We start from the raw sequence: 21,830 nt of genomic DNA on the forward strand, positions 1-21,830 counted from the left end.
TTGCAGGTCCTTGGGGATGAGAATCTTGCACGAACATGAAGGAATTCACCTCTCACTCTGACTCCTTGACGGTATCGTGATTGTTCAGGACAGCTGCAAGACAGATTAAAATTTTATGTACACACCAGAAGTAGGATCCTCAAAACCTCACAATATAGAAAATAGGTATTTCTCATTCACTCTTTAATCAACTAAGTTAATTTAAAAATCACTATAATTTGCAAGTGCTTTATATGTGAAAACAGGTGTGAATTTAGTTTTACAGTATCACCAATATATTCAATTTGCAAAACATAATGCTATATACACAAATTTTTGTGTACGTATGGTGTGTAAATATAGATGTGTCTTAGAGGGTTTTTTTTTTTTTACCGCTACTTGTGTATGTGTGTATGTGTGTGTGTGTGTGGTGATAATCAAATCCAGGGCTTTGGGCAGGCTAGGTAAGTGTTCTACCAATAAGCTGACATCTCCAGTCAATAAATGTTTCTTTTTACCTGTTTAATTTTTGGTTTTGTTTTGAGAAAAGGTCTCTTTTTGTCCATACTGATATTGAACTCTTGATCCTCCTGCCTCCATTTCCCAAGTCTCAAGTGCTCATCACCTCTAAATTACTATATTTAATTTTGAGATCTGTGATTTAAGAGAAAAAAAGCTTATGCAGCCCATCCAGGAAACCTCAGACTTGGACCATGAAGGTCTAAAAACAGGTCCAAAATGGCCTCCAAAAGTTCAAAGGCATCACAGGGCTCAGAGTGACCAAGCAGCAGGGAGAAAGGGGGTTAAGCCAGACAAAAATTCTGCAAAGGATGGACGTGAGGAAAAAGAATGAGAAGCAGACACTGCAAGCCTCACAACTGTAGACCTGGGGCTACAAGGGCAGCATCAGGTAGAGGCTGCTTGGCCTAAGGACTCCTCATGAAGGGAAGGACCAGAGCAGTGCCCCAGCACAGACAGACAGGACTATAATCAAACAGGAGAGCCGAGGCGCTGAAACTGGAGAGCTGAGCTATGTAAGTTTCTAATGAACCACATGAGACTCACGGTGCAGGGCTGTAGGGAGAGCCCTTCTGTTGTGTCACACGCACCACAAGAACACAGAGTCAGAAGGAAAAACCTGAGCATCATGTAAACCACAGAGTAATGCAAGCATCTGTTATTTTAAAACAGGAAGAAATCAAGCGTGTACAAGAGGGTGCAATGATTAGAAAGTATTAGCAGCCTGGTCAGGTGATGCCCTTAGAGCGAAGAGCCCATGTTAACACATCTTCAAATTTGCTTTTCTTTGGTATCAGCTAAACATTTGGGGGGGGGGGATAGAAACCAAGCATGTATAGAAGAATTTTTTTCCTTCCACCTTTAGGGGTTTTGTTTTGTTTTGTTTTATTGGTGTGTTGTGTGTGGTATGTGTGATGTATACATAGAGGTGTGTCGGTGCACCTGCATATGGAAACCAGAGCAGGACACTAGGTGTCTTCCTTTATTGTTCTCTGCCTTATTCCTGTAAGAGAGGATCTCCCACTGAACCAGAAGCTAGACTGGCTGATTAGTGAGGTCTTGAGATCCACCTGTCTTCGTTCCCCAATGCTGAGGTTGCAGGCATGCAGACATGCAGACATGCCACACCTTTTACACAAGTCGTGGGATTTGAACTCGGGTCCTCATGCTTGCACAGCCATCCTGCATACCTATGGAGGCATCTCCCTAGCCTGCTGCCCACTCTTTCTATGCCATCAATTGAGCATGCCTAGAAGTGTTCATATCTGCTGGACATAGTGGTGCACACCTTTAACTCCATCACTCAGGAAACAGAAGCAGACAGATCTCTAAGGCCAGCCTGGGTTACACAGCAGGTTTCTTACCAACCAGGGATATAACAAGAGACACTGTCTCAAACAAAGACACACAAAGATTTCTTTGTGGTGTTTGGGCAGGAGTGAGTGTGTGGAGGTCACAAGGACTTACGGGAGTCAGTTCTTGCCTTCCAATGCCATGTGGGTCCCAGGGATCAAACTGAGGTCATCGGGCTTGGTGACAAATACCCTTTACCCATTGAACTGCCCTGTCTGTCCCTATAAGCTCCCTTGAGCTAAGCATGGCCAGCATGTGTCCATAGTCTTTCTTCAAGTATGACCTCCAACTGAGTACAGCCTCTCCTTCTGCCTCAGCCTAGCCAGAGCTGGGATTGCAGATGTATGCTACTAGACTGGGCAGTAACATGTTCGCTAGTGAGCATGCTGGAGACTGCACCAGCAGCTTCCTAGATGACTAGCCCACACAGCCTTGGCTTGAGGAGGGTAACTACTTTCAGAAGAGGCCCAGCACACTCCTTACCACAAACAGCATTTCTCCATTATTTTCTCTTCTGTGACAGCAATAAGCATTCATGAGGAGAACAGTGTATTTGCTTATAAACAGATTAGGACTCATTCATCAATCAAAGATAATGAGAAACTTGGTCTCAGAGGCAGAGGCAAGCAGATCTCTGTAAATTCAAGACCAGCCTGGTCTACACAGCAAGTTCCGGACCTGTCAGGGCTACACAGTGAGGTCCCGTCTCAAAAGCAAACAAAACAAAAATGGCAGTCATAGGAATGCGGCATAAAACTTCTGAAGCACTAAAGTGGATGGGTAGCTCAATGATAACAATTCCTACAACAGGCAACAAGGTTAAACACTGTCCTTTCATCCCCATTCCTGTAACATAGAGGTAAGAAAGCAAACACTGTCATTCCCAACCTCCAGTACAGCGAGGGCTCCAGATATTAATCTTTTAGTGAGTCAGGCATACTTACTTGAGACTTTGACTGGAGTTATGTGGTCATGGAAACAGGAAGTGAGTCCTTCACCTTTGTGTCCACAGCACCTGGCAGAGCTGGTGAGGTTCTGAAGCTGGCAAGGGTCCAGGTTTCCAGCCACAGCAGGCAGCTTCCTGGCTGTTGGTTATGCCCAAGGCAGCAGCTTATCGGAGCTTGCTCTTGTGGTGAGGCACCTTAATCTGTTTCTTTATCTTTTCTTTTTGTGAGGGGGAGGGGGGTCTCTCCCGTGGTACCAGAGGATAACCTTGAACTTTTTTGACCTTGAACCTCTTATCATTCTTCCTAGGCTTCTGAAGAGCTGGGATTATATGCGCGTGTCACTGTTCCCAGTTTATGCAGTTTTGGGCTTCTTGCAAGCTGAACTCCATCCTAGGCCCTAGATCTATTTCTTCAAGAAAAATCTGAAAACCTCCCAAAGATTCCGTGAGCTATCTATACTTTTTAATCCCCTTCTAGCTAGAGAATGAGAACCCTCTTAGAGAAAATCTCATCGCCTATTTTTTGAGACAAGGTCTTGTCATGTAGCTCAAACTCAAGGTACACACACCCCTACATCCCCACCCTGCCCCAGCCTTCCTAACACTAGGATGACAGGAATTTACCAGCACACCACCAAGGGCACATGTTCAATGGGCACAAGGCCACATGTAGGTTTAAGTACCGCCACCACAAAAAGAAGGAAGGGGGTGTCTTGGTTGAGGAAAAAGGATTCAGTAAAGCCACAATGTAAGTATGATTCAGGCTGTGTTACAAACAGTAACGATGGTATAAACTGAGAAGTGCTCAAATCTAGAGCCCCGAAGAACTCAAACACTCAACCACAGCTGTCCTCCCATCCTGGGAGTAAGCAAAGATTCTGGGACCTGAAGCTTCCTCAGCCTTTCCAAGGATTCCCCCTTAAGAATTTTCTGCCTTGGAGAGAGGGCTCAGCAGTTAAGAGCACTTAGTGATCTTTGAGAGGATCCAGGTTTAATTCTCACCAGCAACATGGTGGCTCACAACCATCTTTAACTCCAGTCCCAGGGGATCTAATGGTCTTTTCTGACCTCCCTGGGCACCAGGCACACATATGATGCACAGACAAACATTCAGGGAAAGCATCCATATCCATAAAATAAACACAGTTAAATCTTTTTTTAAAAGTCATTTTCTTCCCAGTGGTAATAAATCATACCAGGGAAAAGACCCAGTGAAGGAAGGATGCTGTCAACCCGTCCAATCCTATAGTCCAAAGAGCCCCCAGGAGGTACCCTGGGTGAAGACCCCAGAGAAGGAGCAAGCATAGAGGCCAGCAAATGATGTGATCCTTTCTTCAAAAATGTCACAGAGGATGTCACTCAGTGACAGAGTGCTTATCTAGCATGCTGACAGCTCTGCATTCAATCAACACCATCAGAAATCCAGGAGAAACAAAACTAACCTGGGTTTAAACTGCTGGAACCATACCTCTAACCAAACGTCCAGGCTTATACTTGCAATCCCAGTCCTTGGAAAGCTGAGGCAGCAGGACTGACATAAGCCAAAAATGAGCCTGGGGCTCTACAGTGAGTACCTAGCCAGCATGCGAGTCTGTCTCAAAACATTATTATTACTATTATTATTATTATTATTATTATTATTATTATTATTATTATTATTATTAACAAAAGCTATACCTCTTACTAGTTGCTCATCAAAGTGATTAAAAGGAAGGGAAAGAAACCCAAGATACCTGCTAAGACTTTTGAAACTATTTGGCAAAAATGAAACAAAGCAAAACATGATCAACCTAACAATGCCCACAGCTGTTGCCTAAAGCAAGCCTTGAGCCTGAAGCCTGTAGTAGTAGGGCATGGGCTAATGCTGCCAGCCCAGTAGGAGATCTTTTGTAAAGTCCCTTAATGTTTATAAACATAAAAATCTCCTAGACAGAACCCACGGCCTCTGAGGACATTGAGAGGAGGGAGCTACTCTAAGAAATGTCAATCAACATTGCCTGACAGGCAAGCAAAGGGATATGCACACATTGCTGCAAAAGCCACTGTTCTTGTCAAATAGTACCTTTTAAACACTAAAGATCAGCTATCCCATTCCTGACTCTTTTCTTCTGCTTTTTAATTTTCTTGCAGTTCTGGGGGTTAGCAAGGGCCTTCCTTGCTCAGGGCAGGCAAATGCGTCCCCATGCTACCTCCCAGCCCATATGTCAATCCCTCCTCTAATCCTGCTGCAGTTCCCCCATGCCCAGGCATCCTGTGTGTGGTGCAGAAAGACAAGGAGCAATGGCCTAACCTGACTGAGAGGACAACAGAGTGAAACCATGGTGCCATGGTGTTGGGGCTGATGTGTAGGGATGATTGGGGAGTTGCTCCTTGGAGCTCAAGAGGTGTTTCCTGTCTCAGGGGAGTGCAGACAGAAATGTGGATGATGAACAAAGCTGACTGGGGTTGATTTAAGACCAAAAGGTGTCCCCTAAACATTCCCTTTTTCTTTATAAGAGAATCCCAAATTGAGGCTGGTCACTTCCCTTGTGGGTTGGTTATTCAGCTTGCAGGACAATGAGGAGCACCATGTGACCTGCAGTCGTAGAACACAGACCAAGGCTGCCAGCCAAGTAGAACATCCTTCCTAAAGTCCATTCAGGTATGGTCCTGAACACACGAAGACAGTGAAAATATGGGAGATGTAAATTCAAATACTGCTGAGTTCTTCTGGAAAATTCCTCAAGTCCCTTTTCCTGCCCTTCCCCATTGCCGTGACAGACAGAGAGTGAAGTGGTTTGAGGACAAAATCACACACTGAGGGCGGCAGAGTAGGACAGTGGAGACTTCCACACTCCTCCGAGATTTCCTTAGAGAAAGAGCGAGACTTTCTGTCTACTCTAAACCGTTGTTGGTTTTCTGTTACACAGAGGGGTAGAAGGCAGGCACATGAATAAAGAAACTCTGATGTGGGGGCAGACGCTACTCAACAGAAGCCTTCTAGAGGGTGGGGTGCTAAAAATAGGCCGAAGTCACCAGAAACACTGGGGAAGATGGTTTTTGGGAATACCCATGAATATCAAAAAAGGGTTTGCTGAGAGAGGAAGATAAGCACCCATGAAAGAAAACCACCCTCAGAGTGACAGCAGGCTGTCCTCCAGCCACGGCAGAGCTCTCTCACCTACATAAGGACGGTGTCATCAAACTATGGGATGTGGCCCTTGACCCACTAACAACAAATGAAGAACAATAAGAGGGGTGGCTGAGTTTGTTTTTGTTCTGGTTCTGGGAGGACATTCCCTTTTCCTTTTTAATAGAATCCCACATTGAGACTGGTCACCCAATCCTTAATATTTCAATCCTTAAATATCCGCGTGAAAAAATAAAAAATTATGTTCTCACTTTCAAGGTCTCTTCATTTATTCCAAATGTGCTTTAAAGTATTTATTGAGTGGAGATTAAAGACGGGATGTTGAAAGGTGAAACAGAAGTTAACAGTTCTCTTCCAAGTTCTGGCAGATGTCAGGACTTTATGTGTCTGTTCAAAAGAAGTATGCTTACATTTTAAACATATCTTCCTTTATTCCAAATGTTCTTTTACACAAAGATACAAATTTTACTTTTTAAAAGTATGGTGAACTCATCACAGATTACAAATTATAAACATGTTCTCTAGTAAGATCAATATAAATAATCATAAAGAATTACAAATAATTTTTAATAAATCACTGCACCATTAATTATGAACATCTAATTGTGTGGCATTTGAAAAATAGTCACTCATGAAAATTTTGGAAAACTTTTCATATTTTCTTTAATGTAGATTTCTCTATTTCTTCAAATATATAAAATGCAACATGAATTTTAATCATCTGAAGATAGACTGTATTTAAAATGGAAATGGTTATCAATTTGTAATGGCTTACTTCTCTAAACAAATAAAGGAAAATTACATACGTGGTCTAAACTCCAGTTCTCCTGCTGGCCCTGATGGAGCGATCCCTTGTTGAAATTTCTTCTGTTCCAACTGCTGTACAGCCTGGTGAGAGGGAAATACTGACTGAAAGCTTGACAAGATTTACAATTATCTAGAAGATAAAATTCTAGGCATGTGTTTTGAGGGAGTTTCGAGATTGAGGTAATTGATGTGAGGGGAAAAAACACCCTCAGAGTGAGCATTACCGTTCTGTGGACTGGGGTCTTAGACTGTAGGAAAAGGAGAAAGCAAGAGAAGTACCCACATTCATTTGTCTTTGCTTCCTGACTTTGAATACAATGTCACCAGCTGCCTCATACCGCTGCCCACCATGCCTTCCTACCATGCCAGACTGCAACCTCAAACTGTGAGCCAAAACAACCCCTTCCTGTACATCAGTTCTGCCTGGAATTTATCCCTGAGACAGAAGAAGTAACTAATAAAGAGAATGTGTTACCCTGAGTGATGCTCAGGGGGCCCAGATGAATTTTCGTCCCACCCTAGTCTTATGTTTATCTTGAAAACAAGGCATGGTAGATCAGAAGTTCCCCTCGGGTGGGCTGGCAAATCTGGTTGGATCAAAGGTGGCTGCTGGACTATGTCAGACTCTAACTTCATTATCAGGCAATATATAGGCTAAAGGACACACCTCCCAGTGCCAGGACAGTTGGCAAGAGTCGTGGAAGGAATGGTACCAGAACAAAAGAAGGCAGTGCCTGGATTTCTGGGAAATCTATGCCTACACCCAGAAAGGACACAGACATCCTTTTGTTAGCCCACATCCTCCTCATCTCTTTTACTCTTATCTCTAATCTTCCAACAGCCAAGGATTAGGAGGCTGGTTTGTGAGTCTGCCTCATTTTTCCTCTCTTGGCAAAGATAAAAATCACCTTCACTGCTCAGTTGGTGTGACATTTTCTCATGGATTCCACAACTCCAAAACAGAAATTGTAACAAAGCTAGTTTTAAAACACGGTTAAATTTAAAATATGACAGCTTAATGATATATTACAAAAGCACAACTTAGCTTAGTGTTCTGTAGTACTCTTATAATTTCAGTACTACTGAGGCAGAGGCAGGAGGATTAGGAGTTCCAGGCCAGCCCTGGCTACATGAGACTTTGTCTCAAAAAATGAAATAAACAATCAAACAAACATAAACAAAGAAATCCACAGACTTTCAGCCAAGCATCTAACATTTGGTTTTCGGTTCTTGTTATTATTGTTACACTGAGGACTAAGCCCAGGGCCGCAAACAGGTTAAGAACATTCTCCACCTCTGTGCTATACCTCCAGCCCCTAACTTGAGTTTGTTTGTTTTTGTTTATTTGAGACAGGTTTCACTCTGTGGTACAACTTGGTAGCTGGACTCAAGCATTCCTCCTGTCTGAGTAGCCTGGACCATGCACATCACATCTAGGGGCGCCTGACATCCCCTGAAGGCCACATCTCATCTGCTAACACTTCTCTGCAAGCCACACCCCCTCAGTGTCTACCTGATGATACTCCTGCTTCTGGGCCTCAAGGTGGTCATGCTGGCGCTGCAGCTCTTCCTTCTGCTTCTGCAGCTCATCCGCCTTCTTCTTAAGCTCGCTTTCTTGCATAGCAATCATGTTTTCATACTCTTTTAGTTCTTCCTCGGTGAATAACTGTTGTTGACCCAATGTCTAAAAGAAAGGGAAGTAGATAATAGTGCCAGAAAGAAAGGAATGTCATGTTCAGCTTTAAAATTCTAGAATTGTTGGTGCTGGAGAGATGGTTCAGCAGTTAGGAAGCCTGGTCTGCTCTTCCAGAGGACCCAGGTTCAATTCCCAGCACCCACACGGCAGCTCACAACTGTCGGTAACTCCAGCCCCAAGTGAATCAACACCCTCACACATACAAGACACCAGTGCACATAAAAATAAAAAAATCATAAAAAATTTTAAATACTAAAACCACCATTTTATAAAATAGTATATAATATACTTTTGGCAAAATAAGAAAAAATATATTAACAAGGTGAGATGGTTAATGGGCTCCAGCTCAAAGTCAGCTCAAGCTAAATAGTGAGTTCTAGTTCAACCTGGTCCATAAAATGAGATCCTCTCAAAATACAGAACAAACAAATGAAAAGGATGCCTGCCCAGATTAGTGATGTCACTTCCAAAATTTCCTGGACTAATATAGCGAGTGGGTGAGTGGGTTGGTGGGTGAGTGGGTGGGTGAGTGGGCGGGTGAGTGAGCGGGTGAGTGGGTGAGTGAGTGAGTGAGTGAGTGAGTGAGTGAATAAGTGAGTGAGTGAGTGAGTGAGTGAGTGAGTGAGTGAGTGAGTGAGTGAATAAGTGAGTGGGTGAATGGGTGAGTGAGTAAGTCAGGGAGTGAGTGAGTGGGTGAGTGAGTGAGTGAGTGAGTAGGTAGGTGAGTGGGTGGGTGGGTGAGTGGGTGAGTGTGGGAGAAAGGAATAACAGAAGGAAGAGAGGGGGAAGAAAAATGTTATATTAGTGGTTTCCTTTTAACTAATTTATTCATTACATTTTAAATACTAATATATATATGCATGTGTGACTAAGTATATTCATGTGTACCATGTGCATGTCTGGTAACTTCTGGTAACCAGAAGAGGGTGACAGATGCTCTGGAACTGAAGTTGGAAGTCACCTTGTGCATGCTGGAAACCCAGGTAAGGCCCTCTGCAAGAGCAGCCAATGTTCTTAACCCCTGAGCCATCTCTCCAGCTCCTGTTTATACTTTTAAAAAATTTTTTTTCTGGTTTTTTGGAGATAGACTCTCACAGAGTCCAGGAAGGTTTCAAACTTGCTATGTATCCGAAGATGACACCTTGAACACTGATTCTCCTGCCTCCACTTTCTATGTGCTGAGAGGATAGGCATAGATGGCCATACCTGGGTTATGTGCTTCTTTACATTTTTTGTGTTACTGGGGATTGAACAGAGGCAGGACCCTGTACATGACCGTGAGGTGTTCTACCACTGGGCTATACTCCCCGCTTCCCTTTTTTACCACCACCACCCTTTTTTCACTTTCTATTTTGACAAGGTTTTATTAACTCGCCCAGGCTGGCCCAGAACTCACTCTGTAGCTCAGACTGGCCTTGAACTTAGAGCCACATTCCTGCCCCAGTCTCTGGAGAGTACCTGGGCTAACAGACTTGCATTACTGGTTGAGCTCCTATAGACAGGTAGAGAGACAACACGGATAGCGTGAGGAGGAGGCAATGCACAGGCCAGAGAAGACATGGGTGTCCTACTACATCTCTTCCATTCTTATTCCTTGAAGACAGAGCCTTTCAGTGAACTTGAAGTTAGTCTGGTGGTGTGGGAAGTCCTTCTATACATGTGTCGCTTTTATTGGTTAATGAATAAAGCTGCTTTTGGCTAATGGCTTAATATAGTAAAGCAAGGCAGGCTGGAAACCTAAACTGAATGCTGGGGGAAAGAAGATGGAGTCAGTGAGAAGCCATGTAGCACCCAGAGGAGAAAGACGCAAGCCGTCAGTTGGAACCTTGACAGTAGGCCAAGAGCCTCATGATAAAATATAAAATAATAGGAATGGGTTAATTTAAGATGTAAGAGTTAGCTAGCAATATGATTAAGTGATTGGCCAAGCAGTGATTTAATTAATACAGCTTCTGTGTGATTATTTCGGGTCTGGGAAGCCAGGAACAGATGAGCAGCCTCCAGCTACAGTCCGGCAGACAGCAAGTCCTAGCAATTCTCCTAGCTCTGTCCCCATCCACAGCAGCAGGTGTGACCGTGCCTGACTTTGTACATAGATAATGGGGATTTGAACTACAGTCCTCACACTTGCATAGGAAGCATTCTTATCCTCTGAGCCAACTCCCCAGGCCCCAGCTTCTTTCATAATAACAATAAAATATTGGAAGACAGGTCTAGGGGCTGATACCTGCTATCCCAGCACTCAGGAGACTGAGGCAGGAAGGTCACCTCAAGTGTAAGGTTGAGGCACAGTGTTGGAAGATAAAAGCCCAGTGGTGCCGTCCTGTAACGACAACACATGGGAGGTGAGGCAGGAGGATCAGCTGAAGGCTGTCCTTGGCTACACAAGATATTGCCTCCAAGAACAACCAAAATGGATCTGCAGACACAGCTCAGTGGGTCCTTTAATTTATTCTTAAAACATCTCTGTTTTAAACTTTTAGTGATGTTAGTTTATACTTAACAAATGTACACTTTTAAAAAGATTTCTAATCTGAGGGCTGGAGAGTTGACTAAGCAGTTAGGAGCACTGGCTGCTCTTAGGAAGGACCCAGGTTTGGTTCCCAGCACTCCCATGGTATCTCACAACAGCCTGTCACTCCAGTTCCTGGTGATTGGATCTTTCCCTTCCTCAGGCACAGGTGTGCACTTGATGTGCATATATACATGCAGGAACTTAGACATGCACATAAAACAGAAATAAATAAACCATTTTTTAAAAAAATATTTCTAATTTTATGCACTGTGATCATCAAGATAAATTGTTAGAAAGTTTTCCCAGGAGGCAAGGAACCATTACTTTACAGTGACATTATATAGAACATAATCCCTGTAAGGTTACACATGCGAATCATGAGGAATGGCAGCTAAAGGCAGGACACAGTGGTGCAGCACCTCGCGAACCGCCTGCCCCTCTAAGGCTGGTCCTCTTACCTCCCAGTTGTCTGGCTCCAGGAACTCTTTTTTCTCTGTGGCTCTCAAGAACTCTTCTAGAGTCACCAATCGGTCTTTGTTGCTATCGATCTGATTAAAGGAAAACACAAAAGCAATATAAACAAATCTTTGTTTAGGTGCAAATTCCCAAAAGACGCCACCTTGGAGCTATTCACCAGTTAGGACTAGGTGAACATCACAAAGACAAGAGTGGACAATGAAGAAACGCACTCCGTTTTTATGGAATCAAGAAACACACATCTTCCTCTTCTTCATACTTAAAACTTGGAAATACAAGCTGTCAGTCGCCTGATATGCTCACAACCAACACAGCATGTCAATGATCTGGCTGGTTATGCTGTTAGGACCAAAGCCTTCACCATAGTAAACACAAATCCAGCTAGACCTAAGTGCTAGACACAATCGCTGCTCCAGAGTTCCTATGGCCAAGAATAAAGCAGACCGGGCTAAGAGGCTCAACTTACTGCTTTTCGAAAGGGTACACTTTCCAAAATGGGGTCTCAGCGAATATACACCTAGCTATGAAGATCAGTCTGGCCTCAGCTGCCAGTGGTTCTTCTGCCTCCGCCTAGCAAGTGCTGAGAATAGGGGCACGTGTGGCGGTTTGAATACAAATGCCTCCCATAGGCTCCTAAAGTCTTGGCGCTAATTGAAGATCCGGAGGTGTGGCCTTGTTGGAGGAAGTATGGGGGGGGGGGTGCTGTGAGGCTTTGAGGTTTCAAAAGTTCAAGCCAGGCCCAGTGTCTCACTGTCTCCACCTGCAGATTATAATTCTCAGCTCCTCCTCCCGCACCATGCTCCCTGCCAGGACAGGACCAGATAAAGCCTCTGAAACAGTAAGTAAGCCCCCAACTAAATGCTTTCTTTTATAAGAATTGTTCTTGCTGTGGTATCTCTTCTCAGTAACAGAACGATGACTAAGATGGCACTTGCCGCCACATCTGGTTCAACTTTTTTAAAAGAAATAGTATCTAACCAAAGCAGAAGTCAACGGCCTCTCCAAGTCCTCTACAGTATACAGTTCTTGGTAAACTCAGTTACAACGGTGAACTTTAATGACAATGAAATTCGTCTGACACTGGGTCTATAAGACCGGGCCTCAGTTGGCAGTCCATACTAACCTCCCCACTCTACAGGGGCCCCAGTTCAGCACTGAAAGATCAAACATTCCCACTGAAACCACTGAAGTCAAGCAGCTACCCTGGGGCTAGAAAGATGGCTCAGAAATTAAGAGCACTTGCTGTCCCTAAAGAAGAGCAGAGTTCAATTCCCAGGAGCCACTTAGTGGTTCACAAATGCCTGCATTTCTAGTTTCAGTCTATAGAGCATATACGCCGACAGAGAGCATCCTATGCCACCCAAGGAATGAATGAACGGGAGCTGAAAGGTGAACAAGGCCAGGGACAGCCCTGGGCACTGTCACATTCAGACTTGAGGAGGGATGGGCAGAGGATTCTGAAGGCTTGAAGAGTATGAACTGTATCAGAGTGTCAAAACCATGCAGCACGGGCAAGGACAGCGGTGCCCTGACGGGATGGACTAACGGGGATGGAGGAGGTCACAGCACAGTTAGCACAGGCTGTGGAGAAAATGAAAGGAGACAAAGGGGGAGGGGGGAGGACAGGACCCTGGGAACAGGCTGGCTGTGGAAGAGAAAGGCAGCAAGGCTAAGAGCTGGGTTTGGTTCCCAGGGTGGAAAAGAGGAGACCACATCTGCCCTCTAGAGGGAGTGATCCAGCAGAGAGATGAAACCTGGCCCAAGGAGACAAAGGGGAGTCAGCAGCGTGAAGAATGTCCTTAAAGAGAGACCTGGACTCGGAGCACATGAAGGAGAGGGCCTTCAACAGGCGCAGTAGCCATGATTACCCACGGATCAGACGCAAGGCAAAATGAAGGGTCAGAGTGGCTAGAAGTTTTGGTAGGGAAAGATCAAATTTCTCTTGGTTGCCCCTATCTTTGTAGGACACTGAAAGAAAGGGCAGAGGAAGAGGAGCATCTTGAGGCTTTAAGGAGGGCCCAGGTTATGTGAGAGTTGGATGCTGGAATGGAGACATTAGTGGACCAGGGATTAGAATTGCCAGGCAGAGAGCCTGCTAGTGATCTGGGTTCATAGCGAGGATGGAGTGAGGCCAGCTAGTCTCCAGCCACGTGTCTCTGTTGGGGGTGGGGGGAATGCAGCAGGCTCACACACTAGATCAAACACTGTGTGAGGCCATCGTCCTTCCATTCACATCTGTCAGTTACTTAGCAACATGGGTCACTCTGTTCCTGGAGACCCAAGTCAAGGGAGAAAGGACAACTCACTGAACAAGCAAAGGCGATAAATAACCAATTGCTCTAAAAGACAGAAATTGAAAATTTAGGTCTCCATGATGGTTTGTGTTTTTACTGCCATTGCTGCTCTGTGCTACATGTTCTACATCTCTGCCTCTAGCTCAGCGTGTGTTGTTGAAACAGCCTGTGAGAGGTACCCATCGTCTCCTCACTGACCGGCTTCGGTCAGTGGGATGTGAGCAGACATGAGGCTTGGTATGGCTGGGCATGAGTCTTACACGCTCCATGAAAGGTCTTGAGTTCCCTATGTCCCTTATTTTATCCAGTGAGAGAATGTTCCCGCAGCCTGCGAATGAAGTACACCAAAAAGCCAGAGCATGCTAGCCACAGCTTGGCTGAGTTAGCACTTCCTTCCCTAACCTTGAAATTTACAGAAGGTAAACAAGATGTAAATATTTGTTGTCATAATTATTAAGGTAACAGAACTTGGGAATCTTCTTAGTGTGGGCTGAGTACCCCTTATTCAAAATGTGTGGGACCAGAAGTGGTTTTAGAGTTTGGGTTTCTAAAAGGAAATTTTGAGATATGTTGTGGCATTTCATTTGCATTTTAATAAATAAAGCTTGCCTGAGGTGTAAAACAGTCACATTGGCCAGTTTTACAGACCAGGCAGCAATGACACACACCTTTAATCCCAGTAGCCGCACTAGTTTGCCATAGAAACAGGAGGTAGTGGTGCATGCCCTTAATCCCAGCGCTAGAGAGGAATAGAAAATGGGAAGAGACAGTTCCCAGACACAGTCTCATTCTGAGATCCCTGGAACAGGATCGCCATTTCAGACTGAGGTAGAGGTAAGATTCAGTGGCTGGCTGTTTTGCTTTTCTGACCTTCAGGTTGAACCCCAATATCTGTCTCTGGATCTTTATTATTTGTGCTACAGAGATGTTTGCACATACATAATGACATTTCTTGGGGTTGGGACCCCCAAACAAAATTGATTTATGGTTCATATATACAACTTACACATATCGCCTAAAGGCAACTTTATACAATTTTGTAAGTAATTTGATGCATGAAACATAAAAATTCATAGTACAGGCCTTCCTACATCTTGTATCTTTGTCAGTGATCAGAAAGTGTGAAATTCTGGTGCATTTTAGATTGCTGACTAGGGCTTTTCAACCCATAAAAGTTTATGTAGGTTTTAAAAATGTTACTATAAAACATCTTTGCTTTTCCTGCCCCAAAATATTTACTGCTGATATACAGTGGTATCAAAATCCTGTAAAATATTTTAAAGTGGTTACTAATTATTTTGCTAAAGAAATCCAGTATAATATTCTAGTCACAAATACAAAATCCAATTAAATACCTATGATGAGGGTTAGAGAGATGGCTCCGCAGTTAAAAGCATTTGCTGCTCTTACAGAGGACCCAGGTTTAATTCCCAGCACCCACATGGTCTCTCATAACTGTCTGTAACTCCAATTCCAGACCAGGCATCTTCTTCAGGCCCTTCTCAGGTATCAGGCATGCACAAGTGCATATATGTACATATAGACAAGCACTCACACATAAAAATAAGTAAATATAAAAAAAACTGTATATTTATTCTTCCATCTTGTGATAAGAATTAATGCAAGAACTTGATGAATGACAGAAATGACCCACACCCTAACCTTAAAGCATACCTCATTCATGACATGTTCTCTCATCCTAAGCCTTTCTTCCTCCATTTCTATCATATCGTCCTCTGCATTTCGGGGGTCATACACTTTCTCCAACTGAGAAAAGAAAATGTGAAAACCATCATGAAGGAAGAGGAGGTGAGGGAGGGGGAACGAGGCAGGTGGGGCTGAGGACGTCACCGTCAGTCATTTACCTCTCTTGTGAACAGCGCTTCTAACTCTTGTTCATCCAGGAATCCATCATTGTTGACATCTAAAGTTCAGTAGTTACAAACGCAAAAGCAGATTTGAATCCTTCAGAAACAGATACTTAAACTACAACGACAATGGTTTGCAAAAGCAGTGCTGATGCGAAGTGACCATCAGCTTCAGGTAGGGCTTCAAATTTCCCACTAGGCCTCTGATCAGACCAAGGGACAATTCTACATTTACAGTTCGTAATCGTGTTTTAGAAAAGCACATCTCTATTTCTTTCCAGAGAGACAGAGCAGTTTCTATATGACTAAAAGTAGTTTTTTTTTTTAAAAAAAAATTAGCATAGTCTTGCTATGTAGCCCTGACTGGCCTGGTATTTACTAGGTAGTCCAGGATAGCCTAACATATGCAGCGATCCTCCTGCCTCAGCTTCCCAAGTGCTGAGATTACAGGTGTCACCACCAAATAAGCTTAGCAAAGTTTTAATTCCGTCATGTGAAGCTTGTTAGAGATAACCTAACCAGCCACAGAAGCAGCTCCAGTTTAGAGGGCTCTGGATGAGTCACACAATGATTCAATAGCAAAAGCAAGCAGAAAGACACGGCTAAGATCTAAAATATCATCTATTGAGATCAGCTAAAAGACTATTAACAAGTTCATCTGAAGGAAAATGTCCAAACATTCTACTATTGGTAGAACTCGACAGCAAACCATCACAGCGATCAATAACGAGGAAATCAAATAAAGACTTTTCAAACAGCAGATATAAATATCAATATTTGTATCAAATCTGTTACCATGTAATTTGAAAAATGTCTTGGGGTCAAAGTCATTAGGGTCCAATCCATCAGCCTCTTCCCAAACCTCTTTTAGTTGATCTTTGCTTCCCTGTGAACCAATTTTAAGAAATTGCTCAAAACAAATTATAATCTACGTACAGAGATTCAAAAAATATATGTCTGAGGAACTTTTCAGAATTAAGACTCGAGAATTATGTGCTAAACTTAGGATAAAATTCGGCTACAAAGAATTCACTTCATCTAGATACGGTTTCCATAAATCACAGTCCTTACAGGATGATTGACTTTGGGGTGGTCTTCATGCTTCCTCTTCATTTCTTCAAATTTGGATTCTTCCTGTTTTCTCCTCTCCTCGTCCAGTGTTTTTAAGAACTCTCGGCGCTCGTGCTCCTTCATCATCTCATACTTCTTAAACTCTTCATGCCGCGTGCGGTCATACTGCTCCAGATCTGCAGTTGCCTAGGTTACAGCACATTCAAATCAGCATGCTGGGGAAGTGCAAACGCTCCTTCTTGTCTCTTCCTCTCACAGGCATGTGTGCAGGGTGCCTGTGAGTGTGTGTGTGCGGTCACGTGGGGGGGGGGGCATTTGTGTGCAGGAGTGTGTGGAGGTGCGTGCTGGAGTCTTCCTTCCTTGTTCTCCACCCCATTCAGTGAGGCAGGGTCTCACAGCTGAGCCCGGAGCTGTCTCTCTAGAACAATGAAACAGCTCTAATAATCTGTTGTGCTCTCCAACAGATGTGGGATAAAAGAGTAGAGCAAACAAATATTGAACTATCCAAGACAAGCAAAATATAAACTGACTTCAAAAAGAAAGAACTAGGCCAAACATGGATGTGACACGGAATGAAAAGAGGTTGAGTGCTATTTCACTAAATTTCATAACCACCAACTAAACATTAAGTTTGTTAGTTCTTCTCATAACTACTACAATGGGTCCCCAAACTCTAATTTAAAACCCCCAGGGCTAGCCAGATGTGGCAGCTCATACCAGTATTCCCAGCATTCCCTAACATGTATGAAATCCTGAGTTACACTCCTAGCACCACATACAAATATAATACATAGTAATACGATAATTATATAATAACAATAAATATTATATAAATATATCATATATAAAATAAATATACTAGTAATAAAATATTTAAGGTATTTTCCAAATTTTAGGGCCCAGGGAGTAAGGCCAAATGGAGATGGAGGAAGAGACTTAAGTCACACTTCCTCATGCCAAGAAATAGTAGGGAAAAGCTGGCAAAGGAAACTGATTCTTCCATAGAACCTTCATAGGCAGGACTTCCTTACTAAGTCCAAATAAAAACTACAGATACCATTGTGAGAGGCTAGTTCAAGCCTTGTTCAGAGTTGGCAGTATTTTGGATTTGGGGACATGGATGAGCCATGTACACCTATGCTGGTAATGTTATCTGCAGTGAGGAAGCTTAAGCAGCCTTCCTCGGAAGATGCACGCTCTCCAGAGCCCACAGAAGTTGTGTTCCCTCCATTGAGTTTATCTGTCAAATTCAGGTCCTCAAGGGAACATCAAGACCCCACTTGGGGGCACACCCTCACCGCTTTGATTAGCATATCCAAATCTCTGGATTCAAACGTGTCGGGATTCTGGTGGTTCAGGTGTTCAAACTGCTTCAGAAGAAGGTGGTGGTTCATGCCAGTGTCTGCAAAAGCATGAGAAAATAGCAAATACCAGTCTCAGAGGGCATCGAACCTTAACCTCTGGCCTCTCTGCATAAACACACATGAGTGTGCACACACTACTCAGGCACACACATGAATACATTCATACCATGCAGATAGAAGAGCATGCTATAGGCACTTTATGTAAACCAAGCCTCAGCAAGCAGGTACTGGACGTGCCCTCCCCATCTGTCCAGAACCCACCTTGAAGGGAATCCAGCTTGGCTTTGATAAGCATCCTCAGCCTTCCTACTTCTTGCCTCTTCAGTTCATCGAGTTTTGTCCTCACGTGGTGACTTACTAAGTCCAGCTCTTTGCTCAGCCTCCCGCTCTGTCAACAAAATAAATAAATTAATTTTACCTAGTATATTCCATTTGAGACCCAAGGTGTCAGAGTAAAAATAGCATTGTAGGAACTGGAGAGACGGCTCAGCAGTTAAGAGCACAGGCTGCTCTTCCAACAGACCCACATGGCAGCTCACAACCATTGGCACCTCCAGATCCAGAGGACCCAACACTTTATCTGATGTCTGCGGACACTGCGTGCACATGACACACACACACACACACACACACACACACACGTAGAACACCCACACATTAAAAACAAAAGCAATTGTTTTTAAATAGCATTATCTTAAGTTAGTAGTAGTTTGGCTAACTTGCATAAATTCGACATTATAAAAGCATTCCTCTCAGAAGTCTCATTTCAGCTGGGATGACTCCTTCCTAGAACCCCAGCACTTGAAGTGTGGGGGCAGGAAGATCAGGAGTTTAAAGGCTTTGGCTATACAGTGAGCTTGAGACCAGCCTGGATTACCTGAAACCCTGCCTTGAAAGACAGAAACCAACTATTCCTTCTAAGCAGTTCTTTTAAAAGCTAAAAGCAGAGTGGGCATGTGACCCAGCAATTCCATCCCCAGGACTCACTGAGAGGCTGAAATATGTTAACACAGAAACTTGAGCATCACTGTTCACAGCAGCATTACTCAGACTAGCCAAAATCAGCAGAAAACACTCAAATGTCTTCTCAACTGATGAAGTTAAAACCTACAACAGCCCTTCCTCAGTTTAGCCCCCAGATAAGGGATTATTTCCAGAACTCACACACACATTGAAACCCATGGTGCATAAATACATAATGGAATAGTGTCCTGTATAACCTGTGCAACTGTACATTTTCAATATGACCAGGACATCACACATAACAGTATCTTAGGATGGAGGCAAACGGCTGCACCTGCTGCAGTAACATAAGATCTTATCTGCAGTAACATAACCTTATCTGCTAATATGGAACTGACCAAAGACTCAGGCCCTAACCCGCTCCTCAGCTTGGAATAACGTGCTCAGAACACGATCCAAGCCACTGCACTTGCTGTCCACAGCTCCCTGCCATTTGGCCCATGAATCCAACACCATTATTTGGCCACTCATGGCCTCTATTTCTAAGTCCAGAGTGGTTCCTATACATGGCATGAGTCACAGCCTTTGCTGTTGGGCTCATACACCCTCCAGAACCTCCCTCTTCCTTCTACAGGTTAGCTCTGACATAATTTCTGCTGGGCTCATTCACCATCCAGCCCCTCCCTCTTCCTTCTACAGGTTAGCTCTGACAAAATCTCTGCTGGGAAGGATGCCTTCCTGTCATTTCCCACTGCTTCATACAGGCCACGTGTCTGTCTTCTACCCCTCTGACACACAACAGCCCAGACCCACCCGTCTGATCTACCTCTCAGTGAGTTTTCTGCCGCCCGCAGCTGAGCTCCACTCACCCTTATTTCCTCTATGTGAGTTTTCTGCCGCCCGCAGCTGAGCTCCACTCACCCTTATTTCTTCTATGTGAGTTTTCTGCCGCCCGCAGCTGAGCTCCACTCACCCTTATTTCCTCTATGTCTGCTTTCTGGAGCTTCTCTCTGAAATGCTGATCTGTTTCTAGGACGTCAATCACTTGCTTGAGGTATTCATCGTAGTAAAGCCCGGTATCCTTCGGATCAGAAACAGCCCAGTTCAAAAGGTTTGCCTTGGTCTGAACAGAAAGACTTGCATCTTGAAAAACAACTTCTAGCAAAATGGCACCATGAAAGAATGTCCTCTGACAGTTTCAGTGGTCAGGAAGTGTTCTGAATTGGGACCAATATCACGGCTTATTATAAAACAAGTGTAAATGTCCTGTGTGGTCTAGCAAGTGAAGATTTAAGGTTGGGTATGTAGCTAAGGGGCAGAGTGCTTGCCTAGAATGTACTCCAGGTTCCATTCCCACCACTGAAAAACAACAACTCAGTGGTGTGAATGGATTTCTGGGGGAAAAATAGTTTCTCCCCATGATCATCCCTCAATCTTTCCAAAATAACAGTATTTATCTTTTTGGATGATTATTGCCAACATTAAAAATGTCCTATGATTAATTCTTCTACATACCAACTACACTAAATAGCAGTGGCCACTGTTATATCACCTGGCTCCTGCCCAGTACCCTTCAGAAACAGTTGCTCAATATGGGATTCTATGCACAGTCAACATCTGCAATACTTCACAGAATTTCACCTGTGAGTCAGTTAGCAGGCATCCTCATACTCCCTTACCATAGAATTCATTCAGTTATTCTGATCCACCCATGCACTTACTGGTGGTTCTATCTTTGCGCTTTCCACGGGCTCAGTGTTGTGTACTTTGGTCTTATCTATATCTATAGGCACGGCTTCCAGAGCAGTAAACACGCACGGAACCAGGAGAAAACAGTACTGCAGCTGGATGATCTTCCACCGCATCTGAAATGAAGACGTCATTACAGCAAATCCTGGAAAGATGCTACAAGGCTGTGACATGTATTCCCGGTGCCAGCGCCACCTCATTCAGACACTCATTCCCAAGAGGCCAAATGGGAAAAAAAAAACCTCTAGGAAATGAGGTGAAAATAAATTTTAAAAACTGATGCTTGCAATCAATCACCAAAGAAAATCAGGAGAGAGCTTTGTGAGTTGGCATGGGCCTATCATCCTAGTACTCTGATGGCTGAAGCAGGATTGTATGTCCCAGGCCAGCATGGGCTACTTGGTAAGACCCTGTCTCAAAATAAACAGAGCCCGGTGTGGTGGTGCATAGCTATAATCAGAAGCAGAAAAGAAATTAAGGGAGAAATTTTTTTCAGACAAAATAAAAAACACAAGAAACAAAACTTCGACTTCTAAACTGCATATATAAGGAAACATTTGAAAGTGAGACACGGTGGCTCACTCTTGTATCCCAGCACGAGGGAAGCTGAGGCAGGAGGAGTGCCATGAGTTCAAGGCCAGCCTGGTCTACATAGTTTTAAGTTCCAGGCCACTCTGGGTAGGGAGAAGCTGCATCAAAACATAAACAAAAGAAAGTAAACATTTAGACTATGGTTGGGAATAAGAAATGAGCGTAACATGAGAGGGTGGGTAAGGGGGAAAAAAAGATGTAGACATGAGAGGGTAAAAGTAGAAGGGTGGTGGATATAAAACATTGCCCGTCTAATGTCACGTGAGGAATCGACACTAAAACCCTGTGTTTACACAACTGTGACATAAAACCAGAAAGGGGGCATTTGTGGAAAAGGGAGGGGGCAGTGGGGAGCACACAGAAACAAAACACAATGCACATTATGAAAATGTCATAATTAAACCCATTATTCTGTACACTAACTAAAAACGTGAAAGGAAAAAAGAAACCAAGCTGGGTGGTGATGGTGCATGCCTTTAATTCAGCGCTCAGAAGTAAGCAGATCTCT

General features: G+C 43.8%; 1 protein-coding gene and 1 long non-coding RNA gene across 2 annotated transcripts in view; one reads left to right on the forward strand and one right to left on the reverse strand.

Moving 5' to 3' along the window:
- Window positions 1-4,434, forward strand: part of LOC126502352 (uncharacterized) — a 36,318-nt gene extending 31,884 nt beyond the window's left edge. Inside the window, exons 3-4 of the long non-coding RNA XR_007591908.1 lie at window positions 7-165; window positions 2,864-4,434. This is a non-coding gene — a long non-coding RNA (uncharacterized lncRNA). The remainder of the gene's footprint in view (window positions 1-6; window positions 166-2,863) is intronic.
- A 1,756-nt stretch (window positions 4,435-6,190) lies between these two features.
- Nucb2 (nucleobindin 2) overlaps window positions 6,191-21,830 on the reverse strand; it is a 35,776-nt gene continuing 20,136 nt past the window's right edge. The window contains exons 3-14 of the mRNA XM_050143259.1: window positions 20,704-20,847; window positions 19,956-20,063; window positions 18,281-18,407; window positions 17,954-18,057; window positions 16,656-16,841; window positions 16,380-16,470; window positions 15,582-15,640; window positions 15,391-15,483; window positions 11,404-11,493; window positions 8,248-8,418; window positions 6,734-6,815; window positions 6,191-6,314 (exon numbers count right to left, since the gene is read on the reverse strand). Coding sequence (XP_049999216.1) covers window positions 6,307-6,314; window positions 6,734-6,815; window positions 8,248-8,418; window positions 11,404-11,493; window positions 15,391-15,483; window positions 15,582-15,640; window positions 16,380-16,470; window positions 16,656-16,841; window positions 17,954-18,057; window positions 18,281-18,407; window positions 19,956-20,063; window positions 20,704-20,847 — 1,263 coding nt within the window. The 3' untranslated portion in view covers window positions 6,191-6,306. The remainder of the gene's footprint in view (window positions 6,315-6,733; window positions 6,816-8,247; window positions 8,419-11,403; window positions 11,494-15,390; window positions 15,484-15,581; window positions 15,641-16,379; window positions 16,471-16,655; window positions 16,842-17,953; window positions 18,058-18,280; window positions 18,408-19,955; window positions 20,064-20,703; window positions 20,848-21,830) is intronic.

The sequence above is a fragment of the Alexandromys fortis genome, unplaced genomic scaffold, assembly GCF_014885135.2.
Source record: "Alexandromys fortis isolate MF-2015 unplaced genomic scaffold, M_Fortis_MF-2015_v1.1 scaffold_45, whole genome shotgun sequence".
Taxonomy (NCBI): domain Eukaryota; kingdom Metazoa; phylum Chordata; class Mammalia; order Rodentia; family Cricetidae; genus Alexandromys; species Alexandromys fortis.